Source organism: Tenrec ecaudatus, chromosome 7, assembly GCF_050624435.1.
Source record: "Tenrec ecaudatus isolate mTenEca1 chromosome 7, mTenEca1.hap1, whole genome shotgun sequence".
NCBI lineage: Eukaryota > Metazoa > Chordata > Mammalia > Afrosoricida > Tenrecidae > Tenrec > Tenrec ecaudatus.
The window spans coordinates 159,141,435-159,161,551 of NC_134536.1; the positions used below are offsets into that span (position 1 = coordinate 159,141,435).

Here is a 20,117-nt window from a genome sequence, read left to right on the forward strand (position 1 = left end):
GATTTGTTCTGACTCCTGGAACCTATTCAGAGATGTCCTGTCCTTCTTTCGGAGCAACAATTCCTTTACACTCCAAAGCACCACATCCTTGAAGCGCTCAGTCTCCCTCCCAGTCATCAGGCTCGCTTCCAGGTTATGGCACGCTAAAGTGCTCAAGCCAGGACTTAGGGAGCGCGACGGGTCCTCGGGGGCGGGTCCTCGGGGGCGGGTTCTAGGTGGGCGGTCCCTAGGGGGCGTGTCCTGGGGCGGACCCTCGGGGGGCAGTCCTCAGGGGGCGGGCCCTCGGGGGCGGGTTCTAGGTGGGAGGACCCCAGGGGGCGGGTCCTCGGGGGCAGTCCTCAGGGGGCGGGCCCTCGGGGGCGGGTTTTAGGTGGGCGGACCCCAGGGGGCGGGTCCTCGGGAGCAGTCCTCAGGGGGGCGGGCCCTCGGGGGCGGGTTCTAGGTGGGCGTGTCCTCAGGGGCGGGCCCTCGGAGGCAGTTCTCAGGGGGCGGGCCCTCGGGGGCAGTTCTCAGGGGGCGGGCCCTCGGGGGCGGGTTCTAGGTGGGCGTGTCCTCAGGGGCGGGCCCTCGGAGGCAGTCCTCAGGGGGCGGGCCCTCGGGGGCGGGCCCGCCCGCGCGTTCTGGCTGGCTGGAACCCCGGGAGCCACTATGGAGTTCCTGCAAGGGCGCTCGCGCGTGCAGCGGCAGCAGCAAGGGCGGCTGAGGAAGAACTGGGGATAAGAGCCGCGGCCTTCGGCTCGCCCATCCCGCGGCTCCGCGTAGCCCGCTCTCTCGGCCCGTTTTGCGGCCGGCGCCGGGGGCTGGGGGAAGGCGACCCTGCCGGAAGATGCGCCCGCCCGGCCGCCCCGGAGGCTGAGCCGCCGTCCCGCGCCCCCTCCTCCTTCCTCTGGACGCCCCCCACCACCCCCGATGGCCTTCTCGGCGGCTACGGGGGCGGCCGACCGGCCCGCGTCCCCGGCGCTGGGGACGGCGGCGGCCGGCTCGTCCTCGTCCTCCTCGGCCTCCTCCTGCGGCTCGTGCGCGGCGGCGGCGGCGGGCGGCGGGCGGCTGTGGGCCGCGCTCTACGACTACGAGGCGAGCGGCGAGGACGAGCTGAGCCTGCGGCGCGGCCAGCTGGTGGAGGTGCTGTCTCAGGACGCCGCGGTGTCGGGCGACGAGGGCTGGTGGGCCGGCCAGGTGCAGCGGCGCCTGGGCATCTTCCCCGCCAACTACGTGGCGCCCTGCCGCCCGGCCGCCGCCGGCCCGTCGCCCGCGCTGGGGCCGCCGCCGCCGCCGCCGCCGCCGCCGCGGCCCTGCTCGCCGGTGCGCATCGATTTCGAGCGGCTGGAGCTGAAGGAGCTGATCGGCGCCGGCGGCTTCGGACAGGTGTTCCGCGCCACCTGGCAGGGGCGCGAAGTGGCGGTGAAGGCGGCGCGGCGCGACCCGGAGCAGGACGCGGCGGCGGCGGCGGCGAGCGTGAGGCGCGAGGCCGAGCTCTTTTCCCGGCTGCGGCACCCCAACATCATCCGGCTGCTCGGCGTCTGCCTGCGGCAGCCCCACCTCTGCCTGGTGCTGGAGTTCGCCCGCGGGGGCACGCTCAACCGCGCCCTGGCCGCCGCCGACCCGCACGCCGCCGGGCTCCGCCGCGCGCGCCGCATCCCGCCGCAGGTCCTGGTGCACTGGGCGGTGCAGATCGCGCGCGGCATGCTCTACCTGCACGAGGAGGCCGTCGTGCCCATCCTGCACCGGGACCTCAAGTCCAGCAACGGTGAGTGGCATGGCGGGCGGGCGGGCCCAGGAGGCCGGAGGGCGCTGCCAGCCCGCGCTCACTGCCTGGGCACCGCGTGGCAGCCCACTCCAGACCCCCCTCCCCAGGGTGGATCCCATGGGGTAGGGTGCTGATAGACAGGGGTGGGGGGCGGGGATCAAGTCGCAGGGCTCCCAGAGCAGCCTTCTTCCAGGGCGCAAAAGTCCACTTGGACCTTGGACACTTGCTTGCAGGAAAACCACACGCCTAGGTAACAGGCCTGCGTGCTTGAAAATGTTGACCAGATTGGGTTGCTGATGAAGCAGTTGAAAAGTGATTTTTTTTTGGGGGGGTGGGGGGCCTGTAGGCATCATAAGAGCTTTACTTAGGGGGTGCTTTGCAGGCTGAGGCTTTCCTTGCATTGTGAGGGGCCCAGGATCCTCCCAGTGCCGTGTTGAGATTTCTGTTCGCCTACTGCGGCTTTGCGTTCTAAAGATTTTTCAACCAGACTCTTAAACAGCGCTTATAACAATACATACAAACAGTTCTTAGAACAATCCGTTGTGTCAAGCAGTTGTACTTATGTTGCTATCATTCTGTGTGATTTTATGAATGGTTTGCTGCCTTGAGTGTGGGTTGAGCAGTCTTTAGTCAAGAAACGCCAGTTTGTGTGAGACCCATTTAAATTGATGGAGAACTAGTGTATTGTCCGTTCGCAGGCATTAGAAATTCTCCAGAGCTCAGCTGTACCATTTAGCGTGTTTCCAAATGAGAGTGGATTTTCCAGGCTTCCATAAAGAGTTACCATATGACCTAAATACAAATCCTATTCAATTTCACTGTGCAAAAATAACTAGTAGAGTTGTTGTTTGAAGTTAGCTCTTTAATATTGAGCTTCACTGTATATGATACTTTTAGAGTAAACTGAAATCCCATGACAGATGAAAGGATGCAGCCACAACGGGCATTGGCCTTCCACATGGCTTCCAACCTTGTAAAACCTGCTAGAACAGGTGCTAATGCAAACTGAAACAGTGTCCTTTCCCAAGTCAGCTAGAGGAAGAGCGACAATAACAAGCAATGTATTTATTTTTATGTCTCTGGAGGATTTTGTCTTTTTAAACTCCTTCAGTCCTAAGCTTTTTGAAAAAAATCATTTTATGGGGGCTCTTACAGCTCTTATAACAATTCATACAAACAATTCTTTTTTTTTAACATTTTATTAGGGGCTCATACAACTCTTATCACAATCCATACATATACATATATCAATTGTATAAAGCACACCTGTACATTCTCTGCCCTGATCATTTTCTAAGCATTTGCTCTCCACTTAAGTCCTTTGCATCAGGTCCTCTTTTTTCCCCTCCCTTCTCGCTCCCCCCCCATACAAACAATTCTTATGGGGGCTCTTACAGGTCTTATAACAATTCATACAAACACTTCTTAGAACAATCCATTGTGTCAAGCAGTTGGACTTATGTTGCTATCATCCTGTTCAAAATGTTTTCTTTCTACTTGAGCCCATGGTATCAGCTTCTCTTTTTTTCCTTCCTCCCCCACCCTCCTGCCATTATGAGCCCTTGATAAATTATAAATTGTTATTTTCATATCTTACATCGTCCTCTGTCTCCCTTCACCCGTGTTTCTGTTGTTCTCCAGGGGGTTATATGTTGATCATTGTGATTGATTGGTTCCCCATTTCCCCCCCACCTTCCTTCCCCTTCCCCTCCTGCTATTGCTACTCTCAGTATTGGCCCTGGGGGATTTTTTTTAAATCATTTTATTGGGGGCTCGCACAACTCTTATCACATCCATTGTATGTCAAGCACATCTCCCCTTCTCCTGTGTCCTGGACCCCCAAACATCAGTCCCATTGTTTTTTCCTCTGGATTGTTTATCCAGCCTAGCTTATCTAGATAGACATGCAAAAACAATACTAAGCACAAAAACAAAACAAGCAAAAGAAAACAAAACAACAACAAAAAGAAAAGCCTATAAATAGTTCAATGTCTATTTGTTGACCTTTAGGAGTGTTTTCCAGTCCAGTCTGATGGGGTGCTGCACCCTGGCCCCAAAGCCTATTTTTGGTATTCCTTGGGGACTTCATTGCTTTGCTGCTCTATTTCACTCCCTTAATGTCACTGTGCCTCCCCCTCCCCCCCACCCCGGGGTCAGATCGGGCACAATTTCTGCTCTGAGTCTCCAGTGTTGTTCCCTGTAGTGCTATGGGCCAATGAGGGACACTGTGTCTCCTGGTGGGGCCAGCCCTATGATCCTCTCTGCATTGGCTGCTCTGAGCAGGAATATCATCTTTGGGGTTTGATGGGCCAGGATGTGTTCCACTCCCTCTCCTTCCCTCTTCCTTTGCTCCTGGGTGCTCTGATCAGACATGCCTCTCTCCCTGAGCTGTAGCCTCAGTGCTGTTCTCTGCAGTGCATTCTTCTGGGGTGGGTCCACGTAGCTGGGATTGAGGTCGGCCTGCACCCCTCTCTGTTGGCTCGCTGCTTCATGCTGGTATGTTGCATTCATATCTTGGCATGCTGGGTTAGTCTGGGCCCTCTCTCCCTTTCCTGTGGAGAGATAAACAATACCCTCCTCTGGGGTGGGTTAGTGCCCTGTTCCCACTACCCATGCCTTTTTTCCCCCCTCTTTCCCTTTCGTTTCCCCTTCTTTTCAATTGGCTGCCATATGTATCCCTGGATTGGGTCTGGCCCCTGCCATAGTACCTGGACCTCACCCCAGCAATGTGTGTGTATAGTAGATTTTCCCCTATGCCCCTTTTGCTTTTTTAAGCTTACCTCCATGGACTCATGTTCTACTTGTCCTTTTGTGCTTGGCTTACTTCGCTTAGCATGATTTCCTCCAGTTCTTCCCATGTGGCGATGTGCTCCATGTGTTCATCACTGCTTTTTAGGGATGCATAGTACTCCATTGTGTGTATGTATCACAGATTTTTAATCCATTCATCCGTTGATGGAAATTTGGGTTGCTGCCAACACCTTGTGATTCTGAACTTTGCCTTGATGAACAGTGAAGCACAGATGATCTGGCCATGGTTTGTTTCTTGCCTCTTTGGGGTATATGCCCGGTAGGGGGATTGCTGGGTCCTATGGTAACTCGATTTCCATCTGTTTTAGATATCACCAAATCGATTTCTATAATGGCTGTTACATACCTACAGATCCACCAGCAGTGGACAAGAGGTCCTGCCCCACTGTAGCCCCTCCCACACTTGTTACTTTCTGCTTTTTTGAATTGGGCTATCTTTGAGGGTGTTAGGTGGTATCTCATAGTTGTTTTGATTTGCATTTCTCTTATGGCTAATGATTGGGAACATTTTCTCGTATGTTTATTGGACATTCGAATTTCTGTTCAGGTCTTCTGCCCACCTTCTCAATGAGCATTTGGGATTTTTTCTTATTGTAAGCTAGTATTGTAAGAGTATTGTAGATTTTAGTAATAAGGCCTTTGTCTGATGTAACATTGCTAAAGATGTTTTCCCAGCCCATGGGCTCTCTTATTACTCTCTAGGCAAATTCTTTTGATGTACACAGGTGTTTTATCTTCAGTATATCACACTTGTCAATTTTTGCCTCCTCTGTATTTGTGTCCTTCCCTATTTCCCGTAGCCTAAGTTCTGTGCCAAAGTTCTCAGGTTTGTCTCAATTCCCTCATTGGTGGCCCCAATAGTTTGGGGTTTTACCTCAAGGCCTGTGATCCACCTTGAGTTTATTCTTGTGCAAGGAGTGAGGTAACGGTCTTGCTTCATTTTTCTGCAGGTAGCTATCCATTTTTCCCAGCACCACTTGTTGAAGAGGGCATCTGCTCCTCATGTGATATTTTGGGGCGCTTTATTGAAGATCAGTTGTCTGTATGCTGATGATTTTATTTCTGGGTTTTCAGTTCTTTACCTTTGGTCTGTTTTGACCACCATGGCTGTATAATAGGTACTATTATAATAGGTGCTAAAGTCAGGTAAAGCAAGCCCTCCAACTTTGTCCTTCTTCTTGAGGAGTTCCCTGCTAATTCTGGGCTTCTCCATATGAAGTTGGTAATCAGTTTTTCCAATTCTTTGAAGAAAGATGATGGTATTTTTATCGAGATAGCATTAAACTTATATAGTGCCATGGGCAAAACTGACATCTTTAGTATATTTACTCTTCTGATCCAGGAGCATGGAATATTCTTCTTTTTCTTGAGGTAACTCTTGGTTTCTTGTAATGTGTTCTGTAGTTTTGTTCATACAAATCTTTTGGGTTTTTTAGTCAGGTATTTCCCTAGATATTTCCATTTGTGTTTGGCTATTGTGAAGGGTGCTACCTTTTTGATCCTCTCTTCTGTGGTCTTGTCCAATGTGTATAGTAGTCTGATAGACTTCTGTTTGGTGCTCTTGTATCCTGCCACTCTGCCATATTCCTCTATTGCTTCCAGCACTCCCCTTGTGGAACTTTTGGGATTTTCCATATATAAAATCCTATTATCTGCGAATAACGATAGTTTCACTCTTCTTTGCCCACATAAATACCTTTGATGTCTTGTGCTTGCCTTATGCTAGGACCTCCATTACGATGTTAAATAAGAGTGGGACAAGGGGCATCATGTCTGGTCCCCTTTTTCAGTGGGATTGTTTTTGTCTTCTCTCCACTGGCTAACATGTTGGCTGTTGGTTTTTCATATATAATTTGTATTATATTGAGGAATTTTTCCTTCCATTCCAATCTTCTTGAGTGTTTTAAACAGAAATGGGTGTTGGGTGCTGTCAAATGCTTTTTCTGCATTTATCAATATTATTATGTGGTTCTTTTAATTTTTCATGTCAATGTGGCGAATGATACTAATGGGCTTTTGTATGCTGAACCATCCCTGCATCCCTGGTATGAATCCCACTTTGTCATAGTGAAATTATTTATTTTTTATACTTTTGTATTCTATTGGCCAGTATTTTGTTAAGGATTTTTACACTGGTGTTCAGTAGGGATATTGGTCTGTAGTTCTCGATTCTTGTGGGATCCTTGCCTGGTTTTAGGTCTCAGAGTTATAGTAGCTTCACAGAAAGAATTCTGGAGTTTGCCATCTTTTTCTATACCCTGTACATGTTTGTGTAGGATTGGTGTCAGATTTTCCTTGAATGCTTGATAGAATTCTCCTATGAGACCATCTGACCCAAATCAAACTCACTCCCATCGAGTCAATTCCAACTCATAGTGGCCCCATAGGGACAGAGTAGACGCGCTCCTTTGCGTTTCCGAGATTGTAACTTTATGGGAATAGAAGAGCTCATCTTTCTCCTGTGGAGTGGCTGGTGGTTTCGAGCTGTTAACCTTGTGGTTATCAGTCCAACATGTAACCACTACGCCACCAGGGCTTCTCAATGTAGATTCAGTTGGTTTAAATTTTAACATCTTATTTGTTTTTCCTTTCAATCCATTTTTAAATTTGTTCTGTTTTTTTAATTGTTTTAAAAATTATCTTTCTGCTTTCTTTTAGATTAAAAAAAATATAACCCATGTTTACCAAATAAGTTGTATAGACATGGTTACATAAAAACCTAATTTTCTGTGTGAACTTTCACTGAAAACAGTAAATTTTATTTTTTTAATTTTGTAAAGAAGGCCGTGGGAGGCAGTGGAAGCTCAACACCCGTTTGCGGAGATCCCAAAGGAGCAGTCCTCCGTTGAGATACCCTTAGACCATCGATGTGAAAATCCCTGCCCTCAGCATCATTGCTGTGAGATGCTCTCTGATTGGTTTCTACTCATAGCAGCCAGGCGTACAATAAAACAGCACGGCCTCATCCCGCACCATCCTCCCAATCGTTGCCATGAGCTGATGGTATTAGCCACCAGGCCATTCATTGCCCATGAGCACTTTCTCTTTTTTACTGGTCCTCTGGTTGGCTCAAGGAACTAGACATTCCCGGTAGTGTGCATGTGAGATGGAATTGTACCTTCCTGTGCTACCTAGAATTCTGGTTGTACTTCCTCCAATCTTGCTCATTCTGCGGACAGTCCGTGGTGTAGTCAATATGCTTCGCTGACCACAATCCAAGGGCATCAGATCTTTGGACTTTCTTAATCATTTTCCAGTTTTGCATGCACACGAGGTGATTGAAATACCGTAGCTTGTCATCAAAGTGACAGTTTTGCTTTTTAACACTTTAAAAAGGGGTCCTTTGCCGCAGATTCGCTCTTCCCAATATGTGACCTGATTTCTTAACCGCTGCTTACATGAGTATTGATTGTGGTCCCTGACAAAATGGAATCTATGACAACTTCGGTCTTTTCTCTGTTTATCACATGATTACATACTGGTCCAGTTCTGAAGACTTGCTTTCTTCACGTTGAAATGTACTTATCGACACTGAAAGCTTTATATAGTCTTTAATCTTCATCAGTAATGGCTTTAAGTCCTCCACTTTCTGCAAGTAAGATGTCATATGCGTACTGCAGGTTTTTGATAAGTCTATCTCCAATCCCGATGCCGTGTTCATATATTCCAGTTTCGCAGATGACTTGTTTACATCCAGATTGAACAAATATGTGAAAAGGATTCAGTCCCAATGCACTTTTCCCCCATCTCCACCCCCCTGGATTTTAAGCTACACCATAGACTACGGCCCGCGGGCCACATGCGGCCCACCATCCATCCCCCCGGGTGTTTTTGTCCCATTTTGTGTTTTACTTCAAAATAAGATATGTGCAGTGTGCATAGGAATTTGTTCATAGTGTTGTTGTTTTTTTAATTATAGTCCGGCCTTCCAACGGGTTTGAGGGACAGTGAACTGCCCCCCCCTGTTTAAGAAGTTTGAGGACCCCTATGTATAGGCCCTTATTCTGTTCAAAGGATGGCTTCTTAGTTTGTGTGCAGGTTGACCATGAACACATATTAAATGTTCTGAAATTTCCATTCTCTCTCTAATGTTATCCACAATGAATGCTTTGCGTAGTCAGTAAAACAGGTAAATACCTTTCTGGGTTTGTGTGTATGTGTGTGTGCGTGTGTGCGCGCGTGCGCGCGCGCGCTCCAGATTATATGATACCCAGCAGTGATATCACTGGATCTCGTTTGAATCTGGCAGTTACCTGTCAATACTGTGGCAATTGTTTTTTGCATCAGTGTGGTGTTGACTGATATTGATGGATAATTTCTGCATCCTTTTTGGGTCACCTTTCTTTAGAGTGGGCAAAAATATGGCTCTCTTCTAGTCCGTTCCCCAGGTAGCTGTTTTCCGAATGTGTTGGCGTAGATGAGTGAGTGCGTCCAGTGCTGCATCAGGTTTTTGAAGCATTTCAGTTGGTGTTTATCCACCCTAGATCCTTGGTTTGTGTGCCTGTGTGTTCAGTGCAGCTTGGACTTACTCCTTCAAGACCACCAGACCTTGATCATATACTGTCTCCCGAAATGGTTGGACATCAAGCAGTTAATTTTCATACTGTGACTGTATTCTCCCATCTCCCCTCGTTGCTCCCTGTACCATTCATTATCTTTCCCATTGAATTTTTTAGTGGTGAATCTCTTGGATTTTTCCTTCAGTTCTTTCAGCTTGAGACATGTTGATTGTTTTATCACTTGAAAATTAACTCCTTATGTCTTCTCCAGCTGTCCTTGACATCTATTCAGCTCTTTCACGTCATTATTTCTTTACTTCAGCTACTCTAAGTTCAAGTGCATTTTTCAGTGTGTCTGACGTCCATTTCAGTTCTTTCCTGTCTTTGAAACAAACGTTTGGTTTCTTTATGTACGACGCTTTGATGTCCCACAACTCATCTAGTCCTCGGTTATTAATGTCCAATTTATTAGACATCTTCTTGAAGTGGTCTCTAAATTCCAGTGTGTTGTTTGGCTTCTCGTGGACATACTTTTTCAGTTTCAACTTAAACTAGCAGATGAGCACTTGATAACTGACATCTTCAGTGTCTCATCTCACAGATGTAGTTGATCTGGTGCCTGTGCATGCTACCTGGTAAAGCTCACAGTCTCCATTTGTGTTGTTAAAATATGTATTTGCAGTAATGAGCTCATTGGTTTTGCAAAATTCTATCATATCTCCAGAGTCATATCTATCATGCTTTCTAACTACTGATCTCTCTTACTTTGTAACATCGCATTCCAATCACTAGTAACATTCAGTGCACCTTGATTTGCATGTTGATCAGTTTTAGACTGCAGAAGTTGGTAAAATATTCAGATTTTTAAATCTTTGACATTAGTAGTCGATACATACATTTTAGTAATAATAAATTTAACTGGTCTTCCTTGTAGGCATTCAGTTGTCTTTCTATCACTGACCAAAAATGCCTAAAACTGTTAAATAGTAAGAAGAAATAATATGACCCTGGAATAAGTGGTTTTTATTGACACCACAAAAACTTGTAGTCCTCTGAGTATGGTAGATATTATGCAATTGGAAGGTAATGATTATATGCTGCCAATTCCTTTTTTTTCCTGCCCAAGCAGACATTGATAATTTATTCTTTCATCTTTCATTATCAGTCTTACCCCACAGGCAGTCACTATCACTTGGTCACAGTCACAGTTGACATGGAAGATGAAAGCTATTGCCATCTTGTTGTGTTAGTCTTTTTAAACCACAGGGAAATGCATCTCTTGACTATGGAGATTTTAATTCAGAGTAGCTGGGCTTAATGTTTCCACCCGCCTGGTCTCCTGAGCCAGTTTCCTGCCCCATCCTCCCCCAATGTTGTGGGATTATACTCACTTGAAAAAAATTTCCTTGCCTTCTCTCGTTCACATTCCAATTTGGAAGTCATTTACTCCCTTTCTTTTCAACTATTTCCATTGCCAAATCTCTTTCCCTAAATTCAGCTTATTTTATGTGAGTCAAGAGTCTCTAACTAAATCCCCCCCTTTTTATAAATCATTTTATTGGGGGCTAACTCTTATTCCACTCATCAATTGTATCAGGCATATTTGTTCATATGTTGCCATCATTATTTCCAAAACATTTTCTACTCGAGCGCTATGTATAAGCTCCTCTTTTCTTCTCTCCCTCCCTCTACAACCTCATTTTTGGAAGACTTACTCCCCCAGAACGAATTAACAAATTACCTGTAGCAGTTTTAATCCGTAATTGTCAGGCAAGCTTTCCTTTGCTTTAAATTGTTATACTTAAAAAAAAAAAAGACTTCATTGTCTTCTCTTTCACCCAAGTTAATACCTGTCTAACCAAAATAATGTCCTACAAGAGGAAGAAGAGAAAAAGGGGGGAAGGGGCAGGGGAAACCATTGGGAGGTGGGAGAAGTTGTTAAATTAAAAAAAAAAAAAAAGGTCTGCGATGTAAACCCCACCTAATTAACAATTTGAAAAAATTTTTAAAGACTTAATCGGCAAAACACTAGCCTAGCCATATATTTGTTAAATGTGACCCTTATTATAATTAGGACTGTAAAATCACTATAAGTGGAATTTTAAAAAATATTTTATTAGGGGCTCATACAGCTCTTATCACAATCCATACATAAACAATTGTATAAAGCTCATCCGTACATTCTTTGCCCTCATCATTTTCAAAGCATTTGCTCTCCACTTAAGCCCTTTGCATCAGGTCCTCTTTTTTTTCCCCCTCCCTCCCCGCTCCCCTCTCCCTCATGAGCCCTTGATAATTTATAGATTGCTATTTTGTCATATCTTGCCCTATCCGGAGTCTCCCTTCCCCCCTTCTCTGCCATCCATCTCCCAGAGAGGAGGTCACATGTGGATCCTTGTAATCAGTTCCCCCTTTACAACCCACTCACCCTCTATTCTCCCAGCATCTCCCCTCACACCCACGGTCCTGAAGGTATCATCCGGCCTGGATTCCCTGTGCCTCCAGCTCCCATATGCACCAGTACAACCTCTGCCCTATCCAGTCCTGCAACGTAGAATTCGGATCATGGTAGCTGGGGGGGAGGAAGCATCCAGGATCTGGGGGAAAGCTGTGTTCTTCATCGGTACTACATCGCACCCTGACTGACCCCTCTCCTCTCCTAATCCCCTCTGTGAGGGGATCTCCAGTGGCCAACAAATGGGCCTTGGGTCATCACTCTTTCCCCCTTCATTCACTATGGTATATATATATTTTTTTACATGATGCTTTATACCTGGTCCCCTTGGCATCTCGTGATCGCACAGGCTGGTATGCTTCTTCCATGTGGGCTTTATTGCTTCTGAGCTAGATGGCCACTTGTTCACCTTCAAGCCTTTAAGACCCCAGGCGCTATCTCTTTCGATAGCCAGGCACCATCAGCTTTCTTCACCACATTTGCTTATGCACCCGTTTGTCTTCGGCGATCGTATCATGGAGGTGTGCAGCCAATGATATGATTTTTTGTTCTTTGATGCCTGATAACTGATCCCTTCGGGACCACGCGATCATACAAGCTGGTGTGTTCTTCCATGTGGGCTTTGTTGCTTCTGAGCTAGATGGCCGCTTGTTTATCTTCAAGCCTTTAAGACCCCAGACACTGTCTCTTTTGATAACCGGGCACCATCAGCATTCTTGACCACATTTACTTGTTCACCCGCTTTGGCTTCAGCAGTTGTGTCAGGAGGGTGAGCATCGTAGAGTGCCGATTTAATAAAAGAAAGTATTCATGCATCGAGGGAGTGTTTGAGTAGAGGCCCAAGATCCTTCCGCCACCTTAATTCTAAACCTATAAATATAGACACATAGATCTGTTTCCCCATCCTCATATATATATTTGCATGTACATGTCTTTGTCTAGACCTCCATAAATGCCCCTTGCTCCTAGCTCTTTCCTCCAACTCCCTTGACTTTCCTCCTGCCCCACTACCATGCTCCGTCCCCACCTGGGCTACAGCTATACCTCTTCTCTACGCAACTTTACCCTTGATCATTCCCCACCTGGCCTGCCACTCCCCCCTCACTACCATTTTGGGTCCCATGTTGTTCCCTTGTCCCTGTGTTTGTTAACACCACTTCCTTACCCCCCCACCTCCTCCCACCCCAAGCCCCCCGCCGGAACTGTCGGTCGCTGTTTTTCCTCCAGGTAGTTCATCCAGCCTGTCCTATTCAGACAGACCTGTGGAGACAATAACATGCACGAAAACTAGACAGAGGAAAACAAAGCAACAGTATACAACCAGACAACAAAACAGCAAAAACAAACCACTGACAAAGAACAAAACAAAACACATCACGAAAGAAAAGCTTGTAGTTAGTTCAAGGATCATTTGTTGGCCCTTAGGAGTGTTTTCCAGTCCCCTCTGTTGGAACACCACGCCCTAGGCCCAAAGTCCACTTTCAGCATTCCCTGGGGATCTTGCCACTCCATTCCCTTGCTGTTCCTCTGCACTCCCCCAGTGATTTGCCTCGGTGTGGTGGGATCAGGTCAGGTGCAATTCCCACACTGTCTCCGGTGCTGTCCCCTGTATCGCCCTTGGTCACTGAGGGGCATCATTTCTCATAGTGGGGCCAGCCATGTTGTTCTCTCTGTGGACTGGCTGCTCTACTCAGGAACATCATCATCACGGCCTGGTGGGCCAGGCTGTGTTCCACTCTCTCCTCCTGCCCCTTCGTCTGCTCCCGTGTGCTCTGATCAAATATGTCCATCTCCCAGAGCTGCAGAGTCAATGTCGTCCTTTGGAACAAATTCTTCTCGGGGGAGGGGCAGGAATCCACTTAATTTTTGGTGCTGGGCCAGCCTCCCAGACCTCTCCACTGGTTCCCTGCTCCACACCGGGATATTGCATTCACACCTTGCCGCACTGGGTTGAAGTCTAGTCCCACTTTCCCTGTGGAGATATAAACAATACCCTCCCCTTGGGTGGATTAATGCCCCATGCCCCCACTTCCCTTTTCTTCCTTATATTCATCCTTTTATTTTCCTTTCCCCACCTCCTCCACCATTCTCTACCATGTGCATCCCTGGTTTTGGTCTGGTCTCTGCCATTCTACACAGTCTTCACCCCAGAAATGTTTGTATACAGTAGCTTTTCCCCTATGTCACTTTTGCTTTTTTTTTTTTTTAATACTTACCTCAGCGGGCTCATGTTGTACTTGACCTTTTGTGCCTGACTTACCTTGCTTAGCATGATTTCCTCCAGTTCTTCCCATGCCGCTATGTGCCTCATACGTTCATCACTGCTTTTTAGTGATGCGTAGTACTCCATTGTATGTATGTACCACAGTTTTTTTAATCCAATCGTCAGTTGATGGAAATTTGGGTTGCTTCCAGCTCCTTGCAATTGTGAACTGTGCCGCAATGAACATTGGAGCACAGATGTCTGGCCTTGGTTTGTTTCTTGCCTCTTCTGGGTATATGCCCAGTAGGGGGATTGCTGGGTCATATGGTAACTCTATTTCCATCTGTTTTAGGTATCGCCAGATTGATTTCCATAGTGGCTGTACGTACTTACAGTCCCACCAGCAGTGGATGAGAGTTCCTGTCTCCCCACAGCCCCTCCAACACTTGTTGCTTTCTGATTTTTTGAATTGGGCTACCTTTGAGAGTGTCAGGTGGTACCTCATTGTTGTTTTAATTTGCGTTTCTCTTATGGCTAAAGATCGGGAATATTTTCTCATGTTTGTTGGCCATTCAGATTTCTGTCCCTGTGAAATTTCTGTTCAAGTCCTTTGCCCACCTTTCAAGTTGGCTATTGGTTTTTTTCTTTTTGGAAGCTAGCAGAGTATTGTAGATTTTAGTAATAAGGCCTTTGTCTGATGTGTCATTGCTAAAGATGTTTTCCCAGTCTGTGGACTCTCTTATTACTCTCTTGATGAATCTTTCGATGTACACAAGTGTTTTATCTTCAGTATATCCCATTTGTCAATTTGTGCCTCCTCTGTGTTTGTGTCCTTCCCTATTTCTGATAGCCTGTGTATTCCCTGTGCCAAAGTTTTCAAGTTGGTCCCAATTCCCTCATTGATGGCCCTAATAGTTTGGGGTTTAACTTCAAGGTCTTAGTGGAAATTTTTGCATAGGGTATTATAGACAAATATGTGCCTAGTACAATGCTCTTATCTTGGTTTTATCTGTTGAATTAATGAATGCAAGCACTGTGGAATTTTCCCATGATATGAGGCTTTGAGTGCTTTTATCTGAAGCTATAACTTCTCACTCAACCTTTTGAATAGAGCAGATACTCCATCACAGTACATTTTGTTTGACTTTGCTAGTTATTTACTAATGGTGGTAGTGAGTTGGTCATGTAAACATCGTTGTAAAATCAATATTGAAGTTCATTTTGTAACCAGTCTACTAGGTAACAAAGAATTCTAGTATAAGCCTAGAACCAAGTCTGTAGAAACTGCTGCTTAAGGGGGAGAAGGGATCTCTAGAACTGATTGGGGTGATATGTGTATAACTCTTTAAAAAACATTTAACCACAGGAGTGTATGCTGTGGGAATACCGTATCACAAAAACTACTGAAAACAAGCAAAGCAAAAGAAACCAAGCTTGAAAAAAGAGGCGTTGCTTAGGGGGAATTGGGTTTATGGTAATGGTGGTGAAATGATTTGGAAAAGGAGAGCCGCCGTGTAATCAGTGGTGCTGGATTATACATGCAGAAGTTGCACAATTGGAGAATGTTCCCTTGTGTAGCGTTTTGCCACAGTGAGAAAAAGAATAATTACATGAACAGCAATGAGTACAAAGAAGAAGAAAAGGTTCTAGAATTTAATTTGATAATTGCACTTTTTAAAATTTTTATTTATTTTCAACAGTATTGGCAAATAATGTACCTGTCATATCATTCAGTAGTTCAGTCACTCAGCCACGTCAAGGAGAATTGTACAATCACCCCCACATCATTTTTTAGAGTATTTTCCCCCTCCCATGGTTAAATTGCCTCTGAGATGAGTTATGCATTCACGATCCAGTCTAGCGCTCGCTCCCATCTCCACTGTTTACTCCCAGATCCCCTTACCCTCCCTACCGCCTACCCCCACCCCTGCCTTCCATGTGCCCCCTTTGTACAAGTAACTCTTCTTTATAGGATTGAATTTTTGGATTGGATGACATGTGGATGACATGTGGATGACTAATAAAACTTTAAAATTAAAGAAAGCAATTGTCATTTAAATTAAATGCTAAAAATTTGTCAAAAGAATCTGTTACGCATGACAGATGTTGGCCCCTCTTTCCCGTCTGACATTTTATGTACGTGTGTTCTGATGACAGAGGCAACTTGGTTCCTTCGCTGACAATACCAACAGATTGACAGTTGTGCAAACTAGCAAGCATCCCTCATGTTGTACAGCTGTGAGAGGCCTTGTCATTTCCAGGGTGCAAAGTTTCGTATATTTTTGCCCTCACGTCGTTAGCCATCAAATCGTCTCTGATTCAGTGTCTCAATGTCTATATAACAGAAGGACACTTGGGGTCACTTACTGTAAAGACTGCCAACTTTACATGAGGAAGAAAAGGCATGTGTCTGTGGTAAAGCTCATGCATACATCTGAGTGTCCCCCCTGTGCCAGTCACTCCTGGGGTCCTCTAGAGGACACAGCAATGAACAAGACCGGGGTATCTCTGCCATCATGGAGGTGACTGTGGTAGGAAACGCAGACCGTAGTCCTGTAATTGTAAATATCGCTACTCAAGACAACAGAGGATGCGCTGTAAGAGAAAGGGGGGGATTGTGGGAAACAGAAAGATTTCTCCCAAATATGTTGGATTTAAGACACTGCTTGCAGCTAATGGTAAAGGTTACTTCCCTAGAGGCAGTCAGCTGCCAGACTGCTGTCTAGTCCCACCAAGGGTGGGGCTGCTCCCTGCTGCTGGGGACAATGGGCTACTTCTCCCAAGAGGCTTTTGACCATTAGCTTGGTTCCTGTAGGTTGGGTTTACACCCTGCTGATAATGGTTTCTATGGAGAACAGATCAAACCAGCTCAGTTACATCCAAAGTTAGGCTGCCATCCTGAATCTAAAATGCGCCCATCTTGTCACATGTGTACCCTAAATCCCTCCTCTTCCTTTTGCATGTATATCCCTAGAGTGTCCCCCTCTCATTGCTGTATAACCTATCGTGCAACCCCTTCCTGTGACGTATGTCTTTACCTGTAATTAGTGGGCTTGCACTCCCCCAAAAGGCATATAGGCCCCTGTTCCCTTTCCCTTGTCCTCCTTCCCTTCCCCCTCTCTCCACGTGGACCACCATGCAGGGCTGAGGTGAGCATGCTACCATGAAATGTGTCTGACTCTATTATTTCTATCTCTCATGCTCTCGGTGACTTTAATATAATATTTATATATTTCAACCGTACAATTGTGACTATCGAACCCGTGATCAGTGGTGGGGGGCTGGCATCCCCTTTCTACCGCAAGGGATGGGGTGGAGGCTGGGGCTGCTAATTCAGACAAGTGGCCATCATGAAATAAAGGCTCTCCTTGTAAGGGACGTGAGCAGAGACGTGGCTGATGAGGTTTTTCAGGCAAAGATCTGGGCAAAGGGAACAGAACATGAGAACAGGCCTTGCTGAGCAGAGGACGGGGAGATGGCGTGACCTCCTGAAAGAGGAACGCCCAGAGTGGAGGGAGCGGTGGGTCTGATTAGATCAGCCAGGCTTGTCAGGCCTTTTCCTGTGTTCAATTTTAATTTTTTTTATTTTTTAAAGAAGAAAGCAAAGATAACATGATAAACTGAACCATGAAATATATAGTAGCTGCTTACTTTTATCCCTTTTCTTTCAATGATTAAATATCATGTATCCTTATTTTTTAACCTTCTGAGGATAATTATCAATATCTACAACTAGATCTACAATGTATAAAAGGACATTTCGGTATCTTTTGCTCTGAGTCAAAGTTGACTGGGTGACAGTAAGTTTGGGGTTATTGTGAAAAGCAACGTAGAGCTCTTGGTAAAACTTAAACTATAAGGTAAGGAACCCAATTTTTTTTAATTATTAGTGAACTAAATAAATAAAATAAATTATTAGTACAATGTAAATAAAGGAATGATTTGAGAAAGTTATAGCAAATGTAATTTCACCATAACATACTTAGGGAGCTTACAAGCATGAGTTAGAGGAGTTCCTATTTCTTTTACTATGAGCTATATGGTGTATTTCCCGTTCTGTTTTTTGATTCAAGACTTGGAGCCTCATGCTGTAGATGCTTCCTGTTCAAAAGGCAGATGAGGTTGATCTAGATAGCCCCATGGTAGCTGAGCGTTAAATTGGTTTTTTTTTAAAACAAAGTTAGCTAAAGGATGTATTTTGAGAAGAATAACAATCACCAAAGAGGCAGCTCATCTCCCTCCACCATTTTCATGCTACGCAGTCCAACAAGCAGCTTCTCGTTTTTATAGTTGGGAGAGGGCTTACAACCTATTCTTGATTGTGCACATGTGTTCGTTTTGGTGGTCACTGTCGAGTGTGCGAAAGCAGAGGGGAGGTGAAGTCTACACGTCCATGTCAGAGGATGGTTTGTAAGCCCTGCTTTCTCCCAGTAGCAGTTAGGTGTGGAAGTTTTCCAGAATGGTGTAGCGCACTGGCTTTGACGGCGCTCAGACCTGTATTTGAATAATAGTGTCATCATTTACTCGTTGGCTGACTCAAGAGTCAGGGCTCTTTCCATGAGCTGCACTATTCTGGCAAAGTTCCACCCTTAGGGGTATCATCAGTTACAGGAGCCTGTGTGATGGAGTGGTTATATGTTGAGTTGCATAGTGGGTTACATGCAAGGCCAGCAGTTCAAAGTTACCAGCCACTCCGAGGGAGACAGACGGGGCTTTCTCCTCCCGCAAACAATTCCAGTCTCGGAGACTCACAGGGACAGCTCTACCCTGTGCTGTAGGGTCGCTATGAGTCGGCACTGACTTGGATGGAGGTGGGTTTGGTTTGACTTGTTAAGTCGTCATGTACCAGCCATCTAACCTCATGAAGCTTGGATTTCTTGGCGTAGCGCAATGTGAACCTCTCTTGGAGATCGACCCAAGTCCTACAGGGGAAATCGGCTGAACGGTTCCACATCCTTCAATAGCACATGGGCCAATCCTGCCACGAAGGCTTGTAGTCTTTTGGAGAAAGAGGAGTAAAGAGATGTGGTGGGAACGGAAGGTCCAAAGGGGTACTGAAGGAGAGAAACAAGCATTTCACATGTTGGAGAGCCACTGAAGGTTGCTGCGAGCGTGAGCTACTAAAAGACAGACAGACAGCTGCCCCCCAAATGGCTTAGGAAGCTTTGCTTAATGACTGTCTTACCGTAGACTGTCGAGGGAAGCAGTAAAAGTAATCTACCTAGACATTGGTTTGACGTACATAGTTTATCATTTACAACCTGGGTCGGCTTTGATAATCAGGGTTTGTTTAATGAGTTTATTTAGGCTACTTTAATGAATCACTCCAGGTCATTAAGATGAGAAAACATTGACATGATCTACCATGTCAGCTTGATTATCTAACTCAAATATCGGTGTCTGTCTCCCAACTCTGAGCTACTTGAGGGGCTGACTAAAATGTAGATGCGCCCCAATGAAGGAATTTCAGTGGCAAGAGGGTTTCCTGGGAGGCAGGGAGATCTAGAATGGTCTTTTATGGAGACAGGAACTTAAAATCTTTATGATAGACCCACTACCCTAATCACTGTGGATTTAGTGAATTTTAAAAACTGATATTCAGATACTGTTTCATCTTTTTGTTAGTTGCCTTGGTGTTGATTCTGGCTCAGGGAGATCCAGTGTGTGCAGTGTAAGACTCCTCCATCGGATTTTCAAGGCTGTGACTTCAGAAGCAGATCATCAGGCCTTTATGCCGAGGTGGCTCTGGGTGGTTTTGAACTGGCAACCTTTCAGTTGATAGTGGAGTGAAACTCCTGGCTTTCATCTTAAATGTGTTTAATCAGATGATAGGAGTCACATAGCAAGAGAAACAGGAAACATTTCTGTAGGCCTTGCTAGGTGCTACACATTGCCCTAATGTCATCCTCACTGAATCCTCACAGTAACCTTTTAAGATAACGCGTTTAAGTATGTCCAATTTATAGATGCAGAAACTGAAGCCAGGGGTGAATTGATTTTGCTTAAGGTTACTCAGCTTGGCAGGCGCTTGTGATTTGAACCCAGGACCCCCGATCGTAGAACTGGAGCTTTTATCCTCCTGTCCTGCATTAGTTCAATTCTCAAATGGTTGGACTTAGGAACCCAGGAGCTGTTGTGTGTATGTGTTCTGTCTGTATTCGTGTGCCATGTTAGACATTTAAAAGGATACATTTAAGAATATGTGATGCTATAAGTACAACAATAGACTCATCACATGTTAGCATGCTATATTTAACGAGGCAAGGTATTTCCCAAAGAAGGAAATTAGCAAGAACAGTGGTCGTGCTTTCTTCTTTTGAAGCTCACTTCAATGCTGGGCTTTTAGATTCCATCTGTCTCTAATTCAGGAACCCCAGGGGTCCCGGGACCATACTTTGAGAA

General features: G+C 45.9%; 1 protein-coding gene across 1 annotated transcript in view; it reads left to right on the forward strand.

Moving 5' to 3' along the window:
• Positions 1-638: 638 nt before the first annotated feature.
• The window catches only part of MAP3K21 (mitogen-activated protein kinase kinase kinase 21), a 125,089-nt gene continuing 105,610 nt past the window's right edge, over positions 639-20,117 (forward strand). Inside the window, exon 1 of the mRNA XM_075555293.1 lies at positions 639-1,747. Within this exon, the coding sequence (XP_075411408.1) occupies positions 910-1,747 (838 nt within the window). The 5' untranslated portion in view covers positions 639-909. The remainder of the gene's footprint in view (positions 1,748-20,117) is intronic.